This window comes from Silurus aristotelis, assembly GCF_946808225.1.
Source record: "Silurus aristotelis genome assembly, chromosome: 17".
Taxonomy (NCBI): Eukaryota; Metazoa; Chordata; class Actinopteri; order Siluriformes; family Siluridae; genus Silurus; species Silurus aristotelis.
The window spans coordinates 2,921,619-2,940,319 of record NC_139590.1 but is presented as its reverse complement, the minus strand read 5'-3'; the positions used below and the strand labels follow the sequence as shown (position 1 = coordinate 2,940,319).

Genomic DNA, 18,701 nt, shown 5'->3' with positions numbered 1-18,701 from the left:
ACCGCCTCAACACCATCATGGATTATACACGGTACACACACACCCCACCTTAACACCATCATGGATTATACACGGTACACACACACACACACACACACACACACACACACACACCGCCTCAACACCATCATGGATTATACATGGTACACACACACACACACCGCCTCAACACCATCATGGATTATACACGGTACACACACACCGCCTTAACACCATCATGGTTTATACACGGTACACACACACACACACACACACACACACACACCGCCTCAACACCATCATGGATTATACACGGTATACACACACACACACACACACACACACGCCCCACCTTAACACCATCATGGATTATACACGGTACACACACACCCCACCTTAACACCATCATGGATTATACACGGTACACACACACACACACACACACACACACCTCAACACCATCATGGATTATACACGGTATACACACACACACACACACACACACACACACACCGCCTCAACACCATCATGGATTATACACGGTATACACACACACACACACACACACGCCCCACCTTAACACCATCATGGATTATACACGGTACACACACACCCCACCTTAACACCATCATGGATTATACACGGTACACACACACACACACACACACACACACACACCTCAACACCATCATGGATTATACACGGTATACACACACACACACACACACACACACACACCACCTCAACACCATTATAGATTATACACGGTGTGTATACACACACACACGCCTCAACACCATCATGGATTATACACGGTATACACACACACACACACACACCTCAACACCATCATGGATTATACATGGTGTGTATATACACACACACACCTCAACACCATCATGGATTATACATGGTGTGTATACACACACACACACACACACACACACACACACACACACACACCTCAACACCATCATGGATTATACATGGTGTGTATACACACACACACACACACACACACACACACACACACACACACAGACACACGCCATCAACACCATCATGGATTATACACGGTACACACACACACACACACACACACACACACACACACCACCTCAACACCATTATAGATTATACACGGTGTGTATACACACACACACGCCTCAACACCATCATGGATTATACACGGTACACACACACACACACACACCTCAACACCATCATGGATTATACACGGTATACACACACACACACACACACACACACACACCCCGCCTTAACACCATCATGGTTTACACACGGTATACACACACACACACCCCGCCTTAACACCATCATGGTTTACACACGGTATACACACACACACACACACACACACACACACACACACACACACACACACACCCCCCGCCTCAACACCATCATGGTTTAAACACAGTATATATATATATATACACACACACACACACACACACACACACCCTCCGCCTCAACACCATCATGGTTTAAACACAGTATATATATACACACACACACACACACACCACCTCAACACCATTATAGATTATACACGGTACACACACACACACATATATATACACTAAACATAATGATAACGTTTTCCCTGTTGTGTGACTGCAGGGTTCTGGTTCTAGATAAAGGCCAGATGGTGGAGTTTGATTCTCCATCCAGTCTTATCGCAAACAGAGGGATATTCTACAAGATGGCCAAAGACTCCGGTTTGGTCTGATTACAATAATAATTAAAAAGGTGATGAATATAAGGAAGCAGCAGCAGCAGATCTTTGGATCTGCTCACTCCAGAATTCACTGTCTAGTGTGCAACGGACACACTGTGATACCGTCCATTCAGAAATCCAGCTCTCACTCTGGAATTAACTGTCCATTCTGGAACACTGCTCTCACTCCAGGATTTACTGTCCGTTATAGAACACCAGTTTTAATACAGAGCCCAGAGTCATTCTAGAAAATGGTTTTTCTTTTCCTGCATCTGGAATGCACAATCTATTCTAGAACACAGACCTTGTTCTAGAACAAAATGTCCATTCAAGAGCCCCGTTCCACTGGTCTCACTCAAAAACCCAGTGTCCATTTGAGATGCATTTTTGTGTGCCTGTTTTCTAAAACACAGCTGTCTCTCCAGAAACAACCCTCTGTTTTAAGACACAGGCCAGTTCCAGAACACAGCTGTCACTCCAGTTTAACCGCCTTTTTTTTTCTTTTTTTAAACACTCCTCTTTCTAGAACCAAACGGGCTCAATTTACACTCAGGAATTAATGTTCTGTTCACACCATATCACTAGAGAGTTTGTGTCCATTCTAGATCACAGGGGTTTTTTGGCCTCTGAAATGCACAAACTTTTCTAGAATATGGCTGGGGTTGGCGTTTTTTTCTTCTTCTTTTTCCTTGTTCTAGAACACAGCGGTCACTCCAGAATGCATTCTCAGTTCTACAACCCCAATTTCACTCCAGAACCCACCGCTTATACTAGAACAAGACTTTAGCTTTTGAGACTCACTGCCTGTTCTAGAACGCTGTGTTCGTGCCAGAACAAACAGTCCATTCTAGAACCCAGATGTGGGCAGAGCCTGTGGAGGGACATTGTTATAAACAAGCACTTTCTTTTCCTGCTGCTGGATGAGCTGTTACTTTAGAGAAATCCCTGAATATTTCACCAAAAAGACGGATTTTAGTTTTGAAATACCAAAAAAAAAATGTTTAGGTTAGAATCCATTCTCAATCTGTTGACATGCTGGCTTGAAACATGATACCTCATACAAACACACACACACACACACACACACACACACACACACACACACACACACACACACACACACACACACACACACTTTTGGAAACTAATCTAATCAACCCTGAGTTCTGTTTAGTCTCCGCATTAGCAAAGAAATAAATCTGCCAGTTTGAACAAGAGTACAAAAAGACAGGAAGTTAGCGATGATCTGTGGTGTGTTTCTCACTAGTGCACTCGAAATAAAAAAAAAGAGGGAAAGAGAAAGCAAAAAGTGTAATGATGCAATAAAGCAACAGTCTGAATGGATAAATAAACAAGGTATTTTAGCTCATGAACACGCCCATAGAAGACGACTCTAGCACAAGAAGCCACACCCACAGGAGACGTTTTTAGCTCATTATGCCACGCCCACACTCAGGTGTCATGACGCATCGACATCATCACTGTGACGTCGTCTTTCTATCGGATAACAATGGTGGTGACAAATCACCTGTTCTCCTGACGAATGAAAACACAGTCTTTTGTTTTTCTCCCAGCATACTGCTTTTTTTTCTTTCTTATTCTCTCCTTTGACCTGTATTGAATATTAGATCTCCTGATGTTGCCTTTCTGACAGACTTCAGGTCAGGTGACGTCTCCAATAGGCTGTAGTCAGGTCGCTCCTGAATGGTAGACGACGAGGAATTGAAGGTGATGATGATTTAACGTACCTGTGATGTGTGTATCCTTTAAAACCGAGCTGCTGAGGTGAACTGGTGGTTACGTACGGATTAAAACAGTAAAACTTGATCCGTCCCTGTCGTTACGTTACAATGATTAAATGTCGTTTCCTGACGTAAAAAAAAAAGTTACGGCTTGACCTGTTACAAAAGCACTGACACTGGAGACTCCTTCCCTCGGAACGAGGTGTTTCTATTGTATATTGGAGTTTCTGTTATAAAAAATGAATAGACGCATTCTGACCAATCAGAATGCAGAATTTTGTAGCTATGCCATGTTACGTTAAATATAATTATAGAACGTTGCGCTAATTATTAGTCAGGGAAAGGAGACGTGTGGGGCTCACCGTATCTGTGTCCTGGTCTACTCAGCTATCTTTTCATTTGTTGTTCGAAGATCTATGTGATGATGACCATTATCTCCATGTCCGGGATTCTGCAGCCACCACGATGATGATGATGATGATTGAATTAATTCTTTTCTAGGCTTCAAATACGTTACGAGAGATGCGATGTATAGGCTTTTGGCTTCTTATAAACTAACCTCCAGGTCACCTCAGTGGAGTTTCACGTGGAGGAGAAGGATCACCACATCCAAGTGTGAAGCTTCATGTTGTCATCTGTTAGTTGCCATATTTTAGTGTGGGTTTTTTTCTATGCAAACTTTATTCAATGCTGCTCAAATAATAATAATAATAATTTTCACATTTTATTTATATATATGTGTGTGTGTGTGTGTGTGTGTGTGTGTGTATATCACACACTGTATGACCAAAAGTTTTTGGACACCTGACCATACATTTGGTATGTTCTTCTTTTTGGACATCTTACTTCTTTTTGGCTCTACATTGTGTATATAAAACGAAGATAATTTTTTCTTTATTATAGTGAAATCTGAACGAGGAAATGACTCTGGTAATGAGCAGTTTTTATCTCTCTTCAAATATAATTAGTGCAGGTCCTTTCGAATATCTTTTCTACCTGCTGGTGTGCGTGTGCGTGCGTGTGCGTGCGTGTGCGTGCGTGTGCGTGCGTGCGTGTGCGTGTGTGAGAGTGAGAGAGGGAGAGCTGAACGTCTGGAGTTTATTACCAAACTTTTGCATTTCAAGTACACCAGATTTCTTTGTTATTTTGATTTATATGGTGCGTGTTTGGTCAGCGAATGCTTATTTGTAATGTACTCGTACTAGATTTGAAGTATGCTTACTTTCATAAAAGGAAATCTTGAGTTAAATAAAATAAAGAAATGGTTTCGTAATCTTCTTCGTGTCTTTTTCTGAGCATGACGAAGCCTATCTTTTTTTGTGATTCTTTTATGCTTTAATTTAGCTCATCTTTTTTTAAACACAGCACACTGTCTCTGGGAAGAGAAAACTGCTATGTATTAGTAGTAGTAGTAGTAGTAGTAATAATAATAGTAGTAGTAATAATAATAATAATAAACCCTATTGGATATCACATTGCACTGCAGCCTGGAAATTATTTATTACTTAATTATTTATTATAAACACATACTTACTATTATTTCTTCTTCTTCTTCTTCTTTCGGCTGCTCCCATTAGGGGTCGCCACAGCGGATCATCCGTCTTCATACCACCCTATCCTCTACATCTGCCTCTTTCACACCAACTACCTGCATGTCTTCCCTCACCACATCCATAAACCTCCTCCTTGGCCTTCCTCTTTTCCTCCTACCTGGTGGCTCCATCTTCAGCATTTTTCTACCAATATAATTCATGTCCCTTCTCTGCACATGTCCAAACCATCTCAATCTCGCCTCCCTCACCTTGTCACCAAAACATCCTACATGTGCTGTCCCTCTAATAAACTCATTTCTAATCTTGTCCATCCTCGTCACTCCCAACGAAAACCTCAACATCTTCAGCTCTGCTACCTTCAGCTCCACCTCCTGTCTTTTACTCAATGCCACTGTCTCTAATCCATACAACATCGCAGGTCTCACCACAGTCCTATAAACTTTCCCTTTCATTCTTGCAGATACCCTACTATCACAAATCACTCCTGTCACTCTTCTCCACTCACTCCACCCTGCCTGCACTCTTTTCTTTACTTCTCTAACACACTCTCCATTACTTTGCACTGTTGACCCCAGGTACCTGAACTCCTCCACCTTCTCCACCTCTTCTCCCTGCAACCGCATCACTCCACTGCCCTCCCTCTCATTCACACACATGTACTCTGTCTTACTCCTACTGACTTTCATTCCCCTTCCCTCAAGCGCATATCTCCACCTCTCCAGGCTCTTCTCAACCTGCTCTCTACTCTCACCACAAATCACAATATCATCTGCAAACATCATAGTCCAGGGAGACTCCTGTCTGACCTCGTCCGTCAACCTGTCCATCACCACTGCAAACAGGAAAGGGCTCAAGGCCGATCCTTGATGCAGTCCAACCTTCACCCTGAACCAGTCTGTCGTACCTACTGCACACTTCACTGCCGTCACACTGTCCTCATACATGTCCTGCACCACCCTCACATACTTCTCTGACACACCTGACTTCCTCATACAATACCACAACTCCTCTCTCGGCACCCTGTCGTACGCTTTCTCTAAATCCACAAACACACAATGCAACCCCTTCTGACATTTTCTATACTTTTCCATCAACATCCTCAAAGCAAATAAGGCATCTGTGGTGCTCTTCCTCGGCATGAAACCATACTGTTGCTCACAGATGGTCACCCCTTCTCTCAGCCTGGCTTCCACTACTCTTTCCCATAACTTCATGGTGTGACTGATCAACTTAATTCCCCTGTAGTTACTGCAGGTCTGCACATCTCCCTTATGCTTAAAGATCGGTACCAGCACACTCCTTCTCCATTCCTCAGGCATCCTCTCCCCTTCCAGAATCCTGTTAAACAATCTGGTTAAAAACTCCACTGCCATCTCTCCTAAACATCTCCACGCTTCTACCGGTATGTCATCTGGTCCAACCGACTTTCCATTCTTCATCCTCTTAATCGCTGCTCTCACTTCCTCCTTACTAATCCTTTCTACATCCTGCTTCACCAACTCCACATCCTCCAACCTTCTCTCTCTCTGATTTTCCTCATTCATCAGCTGCTCAAAATACTCCCTCCATCTTCTCAACACACTCTCCTCATTAGTCAACACATTTCCCTCTCCATCCTTTATTGCTCTAACTTGCAGTACATCCTTCCCAGCTCGGTCCCTCTGCCTGGCCAATCGGTATAAATCCTTTTCTCCTTCCTTAGTGTCCAACTTCTCATACAGCTCCTCATATGCCTTTTCCTTGGCTTTCGCCACATCCCTTTTTACCTGCTGCCGCATCTCCATGTACTCCTGCCTACTTTTCTCATCACTCTGTCGATCCCACTTCTGTTTTGCCAACCTCTTTCTCCCTATGCTCTCCTGCACTTCCTCATTCCACCACCACGTCTCCTTGTCTTGCTTTCTATTTCCAGATGTCACACCAAGTACTTTTCTAGCTGCCTCCCTCATCACTCCTGCAGTAGTTGCCCAATCATCCGGCACCTCTTCACCACCACCAAGCCCCTGTCTGACCTCTTCCCTGAACCTCACACTACACTCTTCCTCCTTCAGTTTCCACCATCTTATTCTTTTTTCAATCCTTACTTTCCTCCTCTTCTTCTTCGCCTCCAAAATCATCCTATAGACCACCATCCGATGCTGTCTAGCTACACTGTCCCCCGCCAACACCTTACAGTCTCCAATCTCCTTCAGGTTGCATCTCCTACACAGAACATAATCCACCTGTGTGCACCTTCCTCCACTCTTATACGTCACCCTATGATCCTCCTTCTTCTTAAAATAAGTGTTCACCACTGCCATTTCCATCCTTTTAGCAAAATCTACCACCATCTGCCCTTCCACATTCCTCTCCTTAAAACCATACCTGCCCATCACCTCCTCATCACCTCTGTTCCCTTCACCTACATGCCCATTAAAGTCTGCCCCAATCACCAATCGTTCTTTCCTAGGTACACCTTCTACCACTTCATCTAATTCACTCCAGAATCTTTCCTTCTCCTCCATCTCACAGCCAACTTGTGGAGCATAGGCACTGATGACATTTATCATCATCCCTTCAACTTCCACCTTCACGATCATCACCCTATCAGAAACTCTCTTCACCTCCACTACACTCTTACTGTACGCTTCCTTCAGAATCACCCCTACACCATTTCTCTTTCCATCCACACCATGATAAAACAGTTTAAACCCACCTCCAATGTTCCTGGCCTTACTCCCTTTCCACTTGGTCTCCTGAACACACAACACATCTACCTTTCTCCTCTCCATCATATCAGCTATCTCTCTCCCTTTACCCGTCATAGTACCAACATTTAAAGTACCAACCCGAACCTCTACTCTCCTACACTGCTCCTTTTCCTGCCGTCTCTGTAGATGCCTTCCTCCTCTCCTTCTCCTCCTTCGGCCAACAGTAGCCCAATTTCCACCGGTACCCTGTCGGCTAACGATACCTGTGGCGGTCGTTGTTAACTCGGGCCTCGACCGATCCGGTATGAAATTCTCATTTGTGATCCGCATATTTGATTTGGCACGTTTTACGCTGGATGCCCTTACTAACGCAACCCTCCCCATTTACCCGGGCTTGGGACAGGCACTAAGAGTGCACTGGCTTGTACCCCCCTAATGGCTGGGTTATACTTACTATTATTTAAAAATGTATATTTGACAAGCAAAAAAAAAAAAGCCCTATTTTCCTCTTAATATAAATATATTTATTTTGTCAAACTGTCATGTGATGGATCATGGGTTCTTTTCCTGTTTTTTTGCCATGCATTTCCGCATTTGTCCACAAGATGTCCCCATTGTTTGCTCCATCTTGTTTTCCTGAACTGTTCCTTTGGCATGCATTTTTGATTTTGTCCACAAGATGTCCCTATTGTTCCTTTATATCGTTTTTCTCTGTTCCTGGTAAGGCAAATTATTGCCCCCTGTACCCTTTTTCTCCAGTGTGTATTTAAGTGTTTATGCTTATCAGTTTTTTGTAAGTTTGTTGTCTTGTTCCTTTGCGAACTGGTTTGCTCTTGTAAAAGATTTTTCGAAAAGCTTTTAAGAGTTTTTTCATGGATTGTTGTTTTTGTTTCAAAGGAATCTAATGTATATAAATATTTGGCTCTTTGCCTGCTTTTTAGTCCGAGCCCTGACTATGCTGTATCTCTATATAGTAGTAGTAATTTTAACATTGGTCAAATTATTTAATCTGCTTAAATCAATATTTGTACTAATATATCAATGTGAGGTCCAGTTACCATCGTGACACTAAAACAGGTAGTAATAAAGACTACTTTTTAATTAAGTACATGTCAGAGCCCAAACTTCTTTACTGTAACTTGAGTAAAAAAAAGTGCATTCAGTATATATTAGTAATTAACAAAAAAGCCATTATTTTAAACTAAAACGGATCTCTAGCATCAGTAAAAACACAGTGAAATAAACATATACAGTGCGTTCATAAAGTCCCTCCACAGTGACCACATAGAGCAAGGAGTGGAGCAGGTTTTCAAAGCCGACGAGAAATACATGGATTTAATTCGTGAGAAATTTCAAGCAGCTTTTCAGAAGACAACGTGATACTGTGAGAGATTTAATAAATAAGTAAGAATAATGAGTTTCATTAAGAGGTGGATCGATGCAGGTAGGACACCACTGAAGGCGGAGGTGTGAAATGCAGTGCCTGTTGTTATTTACATTATAGCAGCTATAAACAGTAGTTTCCCTCACCAACGTTCCCCCCCCCCCATCTTACAAAGTATGAAAAAAAATTCCACTTGGCGAAAACCTTGCCGTCAACTTTTTAGGCACATTATGGAGAACCACATATGGACGGAAAAGTCTGCTGTCCTGATATTTCTGTTTATTCTTTTTGACTGTACAGAAAAACATTCAACATTTTGGCTTAAATATGTGAGCGTATAAAATACAAATAATACAATAAAAAAAACCCACCAGCATTTGATGATTTCTAAATCGCTGAAATACGAAAGTGCTGGTGCTACAGAACACTTTCTATAAATAATTGATTTCAGGTGTTGAGGTCATTAATGTAAGTCAAGAACTTTCAATTGCAGAGGTGGTTTTACAATCACTCTGTAGAACTTCTTGTTCCTGAGGAGCTGAAGGGAGAGGAAGAAGAAGAAGAAGAAGATAGGGAGAAAGTTGTGGAGGAGGTAGAGGATGTGGAAGAGGAGGAAGAGAAGAAGGAGGAGGGAAAGGAGACGACGGAACCAGAAGAAGAGTAAGAGGAGGAGCTGGTGGAGGAGGAGAAATAGAGAGAATGAATAGAGTGAGTGTATGAGAGAAAGAGAAAGATGAACACATCAGTTACAGTTCTTCTCTGAGTAACACTGTTCATAAGGTCCTTCATCATGTATTAAAAAGTATGACAAGGTTCCAGAAGGTTCTGTCCTGCAGATCTTTATCCTTCAGGAGACCATCACACTTCTTATCTCTGATTATGATGTAATCACACTAGCCCCGCCTCCTGGCACATTTTATAGAAGACGCCTCTCTGTGAGAGCAGGTTTGAGGGCGAATCCATTTCTGTGATAGAACCTCGCTCCATCACCAACACACTGCAAAGAACATCACACACTGCTTAGTCCTGTGTGTGTGTGTGTGTGTGTGTGTGTGTGTGTGTGTGTTTAATTCATGATTGTGTGTGTGTGTGTGTGTGTGTGTGTGTGTGTTTAATTCATGATAGTGTTGAAGTGTCGTGTGTGATGGGTGTGTGGGTGTGTGTATGTGTGTATATATATAATCCATGATGGTGTTGAGGCAGTGTGTGTGTGTGTGTGTGTGTGTGTGTACCATGTATAATCCATGATGGTGTTGAGGCGGTGTGTGTGTGTGTGTGTGTGTGTGTGTGTGTGTGTGTGTGTGTTTAATTCATGATAGTGTTGAAGTGTCATGTGTGATGGGTGTGTGGGTGTGTGTATGTGTGTATATATAATCCATGATGGTGTTGAGGCAGTGTGTGTGTGTGTGTGTGTGTGTGTGTGTGTGTGTGTGTGTGTGTGCCGTGTATAATCCATGATGGTGTTGAGGCGGTGTGTGTGTGTGTGTGTGTGTGTGTGTGTGTGTGTGTGTGTGTATACCGTGTACAATCCATGATGGTGTTGAGGTGGTGTGTGTGTGTGTGTGTGTGTGTGTGTGTGTGTGTGTGTGTACCATGTATAATCCATGATGGTGTTGAGGCGGTGTGTGTGTGTGTGTGTGTGTGTGTGTGTGTGTGTATACCGTGTACAATCCATGATGGTGTTGAGGTGGTGTGTGTGTGTGTGTGTGTGTGTGTGTGTGTGTGTGTGTGTGTGTGTGTGTGTGTGTACCGTGCATAATCCATGATGGTGTTAAGGCGGTGTGTGTGTGTGTATGTGTGTGTGTGTGTGTGTGTACCGTGTGTAATCCATGGCGGTGTGTGTGTGTGTGTGTGTGTGTGTGTGTGTGTGTGTGTACCGTGTATAATCCATGATGGTGTTGAGGCGGTGTGTGTCTGTGTGTGTGTGTGTACCGTGTATAATCCATGATGGTGTTGAGGCGGTGTGTGTGTGTGTGTGTGTGTGTGTGTGTGTGTGTGTGTGTGTGTGTGTGTGTACCGTGTATAATCCATGATGGTGTTGAGGTGGTGTGTATGTGTGTGTGTGTGTGTGAGTGTGTACCTTGCATAATCCATGATGGTGTTGAGGCGGTGTGTGTCTGTGTGTGTGTGTGTGAACCGTGTATAATCCATGATGGTGTTGAGGCGGTGTGTGTCTGTGTGTGTGTGTGTGTGTGTGTGTGTGTACCGTGTATAATCCATGATGGTGTTGAGGCGGTGTGTGTGTGTGTGTGTGTGTACCATGTATAATCCATGATGGTGTTGAGGTGGTGTGTATGTGTGTGTGTGTGTGTGTGTACCGTGCATAATCCATGATGGTGTTGAGGCGGTGTGTGTGTGTGTACCGTGTGTAATCCATGATGGTGTTGAGGCGGTGTGTGTGTGTGTGTGTGTGTGTGTGTGTGTGTACCGTGTATAATCCATGATGGTGTTGAGGCGGTGTGTGTGTGTGTGTGTGTGTGTGTGTGTGTGTGTGTGTGTGTGTGTGTGTGTGTGTACCGTGTATAATCCATGATGGTGTTGAGGCGGTGTGTGTGTGTGTGTGTGTACCATGTATAATCCATGATGGTGTTGAGGCGGTGTGTGTGTGTGTGTGTGTGTGTGTGTGTGTGTGTGTGTGTGTGTGTGTGTGTGTACAATCCATGATGGTGTTGAGGTGGTGTGTGTGTGTGTGTGTGTGTACCATGCATAATCCATGATGGTGTTGAGGCGGTGTGTGTGTGTGTGTGTGTGTGTGTGTATACCATGTATAATCCATGATGGTGTTGAGGCGGTGTGTGTGTGTACCGTGTATAATCCATGATGGTGTTGAGGCGGGGTGTGTGTGTGTGTGTGTGTGTGTGTGTGTGTGTGTACCGTGTATAATCCATGATGGTGTTGAGGCGGTGTGTGTGTGTGTGTGTGTGTGTGTATACCGTGTATAATCCATGATGGTGTTGAGGCGGGGTGGGTGTGTGTGTGTGTGTGTGTGTGTGTGTGTGTGTGTGTGTGTGTGTGTGTGTACCGTGTATAATCCATGATGGTGTTAGGGCGGGGTGTGTGTGTGTGTGTGTGTGTGTGTGTGTGTGTGTGTGTGTGTGTGTGTGTGAGTACCGTGTATAATCCATGATGGTGTTGAGGCGGGGTGTGTGTGTGTGTGTGTGTGTGTGTGTGTGTGTGTGTGTGTGTACCGTGTATAATCCATTAAGGTGTTAAGGCGGTGTGTGTGTGTGTGTGTGTGTGTGTGTGTACCGTGTATAATCCATGATGGTGTTGAGGCGGTGTGTGTGTGTGTGTGTGTACCGTGTATAATCCATGATGGTGTTGAGGCGGTGAGCGATGGTCAGTACTGTACACTCCTCAAACTGAGTGCGGATGGTGGACTGGATCAGTTCATCCGTCTCCAGGTCTACAGCCGCTGTGGCTTCATCCAGAACCAGAATCTTCGTCTTCCTGAGGAGAGCTCGAGCCAAACACACTAGCTGCCTCTGACCCAAACTGTTACACACACACACACAGACACAAACACACACACACACACACACACACAGACACACACACACACACACACACACACACACACACACACACACACACACACACACACACACACACACCAGAAGTCAGATTAAGATGATTAATGGTTCAGGTTACAGCTCTGACCTACACACTGTGTGTGGAACAGAATAAAGCTTCAGATCATCAGTAACACACAGGGATCTCTCCTCCTCCCCCTCCTTCTCATCATCATCATCATCACCACCATCTCCTCTATTCCCTGGCAGACTCATGCTGAGGAGCCAAGAAGATCCCTGAGGGACTTGGTGTACCTGATGTTCTCTCCTCCCTCGGAACACTCGTGGTTTAATTTGTCCTGAAGACCCGACACGAAGCCTTTGAGATGAGCAAGTTCTAGAGCGTTCCACACCTCCTCATCAGAGTAATAATCGAATGGGTCCAGGTTCTTGCGCAAAGATCCAGAGAACAAAACCGGGTCCTGCTCACAACACAAACACGTTTTACACACAGCAAACTAGATGAAGGTCATCTTATGTGAATATATCTAAATAAAAGGGAAAAAAGGAATTTAAGTTTGTGTGTGTGTGTGTGTGTGTGTGTGTGTGTTTGTGTGTGTATAAATAGAGCACTTACCTGTGGAATGATGGTGATCCGAGCTCTCAGCTCATGCAGTCCGATCTCATCGATGTTCACTCCGTCTATAAATATCTCTCCCTTCGCTGCCTCAAGGATCCGAAACATTCCAAGTGCGAGAGACGACTTTCCCGCTCCGGTCCGACCCACGATCCCAATCTGAGAGACAGATCAGAAAGCGATATCACAATTGACTGTTTTTCTTATAATTTATTTCTGCCCTTTAATTAGTTTACCTTTTCTTTCTCCTGGATGTTGAGTGTGATCTCCTTCAACGCCCAGTCCAGACCTTTTCTGTACTGCAATCCATACTGGTGAAACTGGATTGAGCCGGTTTGTGGCCAGTGAGAGGACAGAAGATTGTTTTCCTTCGACCAAGCTGCCTGTAAGCAAAACAGTCAAGCTCAGATGTTCTGATTTCCATCTGTATTTTTAACCTTTTTAAGATTACCTGATTTAAAGTAGTAAAAATCTATTTATGTATTTATATATCTTCACTGCTATAACTGAGGGAAGAAGGTTGTTGCCCAAAATCCCACGATACATGGCCCCATCCATCCTTCCCTCAATACGGTGCAGTCGTCTTGTCCCCTTTGCAGAAAAGCACCGCCAAAGCATGATGTTTCCACCCCCATGCTTCATGGTTGGGATGGTGTTCTTGGGATTGTACTCATCCCTCTCCTCCCTCAGAACATGGCGAGTGGAGTTTATACCAAAAAGTTATATTTTGGTCTCATCTGACCACATGACCACTTCTCCCATGCCTCCTCTGGATCATCCAGATGGTCTTTCACAAACTTCAGATGGGCCTGGACATGTGCTGGCTTGAGCAGTGCTACCTTGCGCATGCTGCAGGATTTAATCCATGATGGTGTAGTGTGTTACGACTGTAACCGTTAAAACTGTGGTCCCAGCTCTCTTCAGGTCATTGACCAGGTCCTTCCGTGTAGTTCTAGGCTGATCCCTCACCTTTTTCAAGATCATTGATACTCCACGAGGCGAGATCTTGCATGGAGCCCCAGTCTGAGGGAGATTGACAGTCAGTTTGAATTTCTTCCATTTTCTAATAATTAAGCCAACAGTTGTTGCCTTCTCACCGAGCTGTTTGCCTCGTGTCCTGTAGCCCATTCTTGCTGGTTGGTAGGTGATCAAATACTTATTTCATGCAATAAAATGGGAATTCATTATTTAAAAATCAGGAGTGATTTTCTGGATTTTTTTAGATTCTGTCTCTCACAGTTGAGATGTACCTACCATGAAAATTAGAGATCTCTCCGTTCTTTGTAATGGGAAACCTTGAAAAATTGGCAGTGTATCAAATACTTATTTGCCCCATTGTATATGTGGCAAAATTGTCCCAACTTTTTTGGGATTTGGGGTTGTGTTGACTTGTTTGAGATTGTACCTCTTTCGGTGTGTCCGCATACTCTTTCACTCTTTCTACTGACACAATGTTGTTTTCCACGTCTGTCCAGGCGCGGACGATCCAGCTGAGAATGGCTGTAACCTGCAGAAACACAGTCAATAATAACACACGATGCTTGCGTATTGGGTGACTGAGGTGCGGGGAGGAGCTTTACAATTCACGTCAAATAGGTGTGAGGGTCAGAGCTTTACAGCAGGAGATCTTCCACTCTAACCCATGTAAGGCATAGCGTTATGGAGCTTGCTTTGGGTTTTGTCATGCTGCTTCTTTAGTCTGAGGTATGTTGGCAGGAATCCAATAATTTGTGATCCAGGGTTGTATCTTCTTAAACCCCAGCAGTTCGTCAATATTTTTTTGTTGTTTATAATGGATGGAAACCATTTATCCGTTACTGATTACGTTTTATGTTATGGACGGTTTGAAGGTTTGACAGTTCTTTATGTTATAAAAGCTATAAATGGTCATAACAATGCCAAGCTGCCACTTCTGTGGCCCTTGAGCAAGGCCCATAACCCTTTGTGCTCCAGGGGTTCTGTACCATGGCTGGCCACAGCTTCCTACTATTGCTGGGAGATGCGAAGAAAGAATTTCACTGTGCTGTAAGGCTCATGAAGCAAATATAAAGCACCTTTCTCATATTTGTTGTTTATAAAAGAAGGAAACAGCATTTTTTATCCACTTATTATTACGTGAAGTTTGTTCCAGGTCTCGTTTAAGTTATAGCATTATTATTATTACCACAAGCTCTCTCACGAAGTTATAAGAAGGCAAAAAGACAACATGGAAACATTTCTGCCCTGAAGATATATAAATAGTAACATAAAGTTGATTGACACTCAACACTCAGCATGGTTTATTATTCATATACTGATTTTAATATTTAGAGAATGTGGTGATTTTTGCCCTATTGTAGGGGGCCAATAATTCTGAAGCTGAAAGAAGTAGTGATGGCAAGATCGGATCATTTTAGTGACTTGAACAAAATGAATAAATAAGTCATTTTCTTTATTATATTAGGAAATAAAATAAAATGTAAAATTTTTAATAAGCAGATTCCCCCAAGAAGTCAACATACACCAACTTTGACTATAGTCACATTAATTAATCTATGTATATAAATGCTTAGCGTATGTGGGAGTTATGTGACAAACAAAAAAATAAAAAAACGAACAACTCAAACCAGAGGATGAAATGAACTACTCAATTCTGTTTCCTGTGTAATGCACTGGATAGCGTTAAGGCAGTAGGGGATGGGGAGTGATGTGATAAAAGAACGAACGACTCTTTACTAGACAGTGAAGAGATAAACTACTCAGTTTCCTGTACATAACGGACGGAGATTTTGAGATGCTTTGCTCATGGGTGTCCAGTAGAAAATGAATGAATCACTCTTTAAGACGACTCGTGCTTCTGAGTCACATAAAGAGTCATTTAAAATGACAGAATTGTTCATGAACGACCCGTCACAAGTATGTAAATAATGAGATGCAGGTTGAAAAAGTTATTTGAAGCTTCTCCATTTGTCTACCTGAAGAGAGTGTGACACGGCCAAGCCAACAGTCCCTGCACTTAGAGATTTTCTTCCCATCACAGACAGGATTGCAGCCGTGAGGACCAACAGGTTCCCTAAAAACTCCAGATTAACAGCGAGCCATCTAGAATCGGAATATGGATCGGTAAACAGGATCAGTAACGGTCATATATATATATATATATATATATATATATATATATATATATATATATATATATATATATATATATATATATATATATATATATAATGGTACCAAAAATTCCTGTGATGTATGATCACAGTGTACCTGGTGGCGACAAATCTGGGAAAGTATGAGGTCTGGTTGTGATCCACTTTGAAGTTCGCCTGCAGGATAAACCTGGGTTGTTCCGCAAACGCCCTGATCACGCTCGCTCCCTGCACTGTCTCGTTGAAGTGTGTGTAGATGGGGGAGCGGCTCACCGACTCCAGACGCCGGAGCTGACAGGATGTAGCCACGTAAAAGCTCTATAGAGGAAGGAAGACTGCATGTTTGTCCGTTATATGTACTGAATATTAGCTCAAACATTTTATTTAAACATTAGAATGAACAAAGGTCTATGGAGTAACAGTGACCCCAGATTCAGAATAAACATTGTGAGCAGCTGCAGTGTAAATTATATATTGTTAGAAAGCCTGTTTTTTTTATCAATCAGATTGCAAGTTGGCCACACTGTGGTCAACTTTTCACGTCTTTTGATTGGATGTTAGATTAGATTAGATAAGATTCAACTATTTTGTCATTGTGGAAGGTAAATTTACCTAGAGAGACAATGAAATGCAAAAAAACAGAAGGGCATAAGTGGCCTATTTACAAGAGAGAGAACTAGTCAGAGCTTGTGAACTGCATCTGTAGCAAACTGCACAAGCTCAAATATAAACGTGTGGTGGACATTTTAAAGGCAGACTAACAGGTCTTTGAGAGTCAGAATTCTAGCTGATAGACAGGTGTTCAAATACTTATTTGCAGCTGTATCATACAAATAAATAGTTTAAAAATTATACATTGTGATTTCTGGATTTTTTTTTTTAGATTATGTCTCTCACAGTGGACATGCACCTACGATGACAATTTCAGACCCCTCCATGATTTCTAAGTGGGAGAACTTGCAAAATAGCAGCGTGTTCAAATACTTATTTTCCTCACTGTATATATGTATGTGGATTTAATATCTGTTTTCTTCATTCTACAACAACTGACAGAGGAGAATAAATTGATTTGATCACAGATTCACAAGGATATTTACAAGACTTCTTAAGAAAAGTTGGCCATCGGGAGGAAAGGTTTGTCCAAAACAGTTCAAAACAGATGTTAAGCTTTTTAATGAACCATTTATACATTTATACTTTAGCATTATTTTTTTTTTGTGAAATTTGCACTAAACACACACAATTTGCCTTCGGTATAAATCCCCAGGAAAACATTAATGCATGGAAAATGCACAGAAATGCATGTTTGGATTGAATTGTGATGAGTTTCTTGCTTTAATAATGATATTCATTCTCGCTGTATGAGATTCCTGTCTGTGATGCAGCGCTCTGTTCTACTGTGTTTTGTTCTCTAATACTGATGGTTTCTACAGATGTGGCATCATAATGTTGGGATTAAGAGCTGAATTGATTCAGGCAGGACACCACTGAAGGCCCGGGGGTGAAATGCCATGGCACACTTTTAACTTTAAACTTTTAGATTGTGGCATTATTGGATAAATAAATTCAGTAACTGGAATACCGCTTCATTACACTACCCAACTGCTGCTGATCTTTTTCTTCAAACAGCATGTTACTGAGTGTTTTATTCCTATGAGATTTATAATTTATTGTGAGTGATAACCAAGATGAAGCCCAAACCTGGATAAAGACGTAGAACAGAGCGAGAGGAAGAATGACGACGCCAGCAAAGGGTGTGGCCATGAGAACGATGATGCAGACCTCCAGCAGTTTAAACACGTATCCCAGCATCATCTTAAGGGCCTCGGGGATCATGCAGTCGATGGCGTCGACCTCTTTGGAGAAGCGATTAAGCAGGTTTCCACTCGGCGTGCTCTCGAAGAACGACATGGGCGAGCGCATGACGTTACGCAGAAAGTCCAGGTGAAGATGGCGAGAAGCGATGATGCCTCCTAATGAGATGGCTACAGTGGTGGCGAAGAAGGCGATCCCTGAAGGACATACAAAGGATACACTTAGTAGTTGTACTATATTAAAAATATATATATAATGAACGTTAAAGTACAACACCAATTCCAGAAAAGTTGAGATGCTGGGTAAATATTTTATTCACAATAAAAAATTGAAAACAAACAAAATATGTACATTGAGGAAATTTGATATCTGCAACATGTCTCAGAAGAGTTGGGGCAGGGCAACAAAAACTCAAAAAGTAAATTTACTAAAAAAAAAATTAAATTGTGAGATGGTTTCATGCCGAGGAAGAGCACCACAGACGCATTATTTGATTTGAGAATGTTGATGGAGAAGT

At 42.6% G+C, this 18,701-nt stretch overlaps 2 protein-coding genes and 1 long non-coding RNA gene across 10 annotated transcripts in view; 1 reads left to right on the top strand and 2 right to left on the bottom strand.

Annotated features, from left to right (window-relative positions):
• abcc1 (ATP binding cassette subfamily C member 1 (ABCC1 blood group)) overlaps positions 1-2,935 on the top strand; it is a 31,414-nt gene extending 28,479 nt beyond the window's left edge. For all 5 annotated transcript variants that reach the window (XM_083566824.1, XM_083566822.1, XM_083566821.1 and 2 more), the window contains one exon: positions 1,624-2,935. In XM_083566824.1, the coding sequence (XP_083422950.1) occupies positions 1,624-1,732 (109 nt within the window). In that variant the 3' untranslated portion in view covers positions 1,733-2,935. The remainder of the gene's footprint in view (positions 1-1,623) is intronic.
• Positions 1,976-4,311, bottom strand: LOC310740397. Its single transcript, XR_014537635.1, has 2 exons — positions 2,820-4,311; positions 1,976-2,774 (listed from the first exon to the last, which is right to left on the bottom strand). It is a non-coding gene; the product is annotated as an uncharacterized lncRNA (long non-coding RNA).
• Positions 4,312-9,365: 5,054 nt separating this feature from the next.
• LOC310740286 (multidrug resistance-associated protein 1-like) overlaps positions 9,366-18,701 on the bottom strand; it is a 44,192-nt gene continuing 34,856 nt past the window's right edge. For all 4 annotated transcript variants that reach the window (XM_083566827.1, XM_083566828.1, XM_083566829.1 and 1 more), the window contains 9 exons: positions 18,071-18,381; positions 16,488-16,687; positions 16,193-16,319; positions 14,644-14,745; positions 13,475-13,621; positions 13,239-13,397; positions 12,917-13,083; positions 12,390-12,584; positions 9,366-10,086 (listed from right to left, as the gene is read on the bottom strand). In XM_083566827.1, coding sequence (XP_083422953.1) covers positions 9,978-10,086; positions 12,390-12,584; positions 12,917-13,083; positions 13,239-13,397; positions 13,475-13,621; positions 14,644-14,745; positions 16,193-16,319; positions 16,488-16,687; positions 18,071-18,381 — 1,517 coding nt within the window. In that variant the 3' untranslated portion in view covers positions 9,366-9,977. The remainder of the gene's footprint in view (positions 10,087-12,389; positions 12,585-12,916; positions 13,084-13,238; positions 13,398-13,474; positions 13,622-14,643; positions 14,746-16,192; positions 16,320-16,487; positions 16,688-18,070; positions 18,382-18,701) is intronic.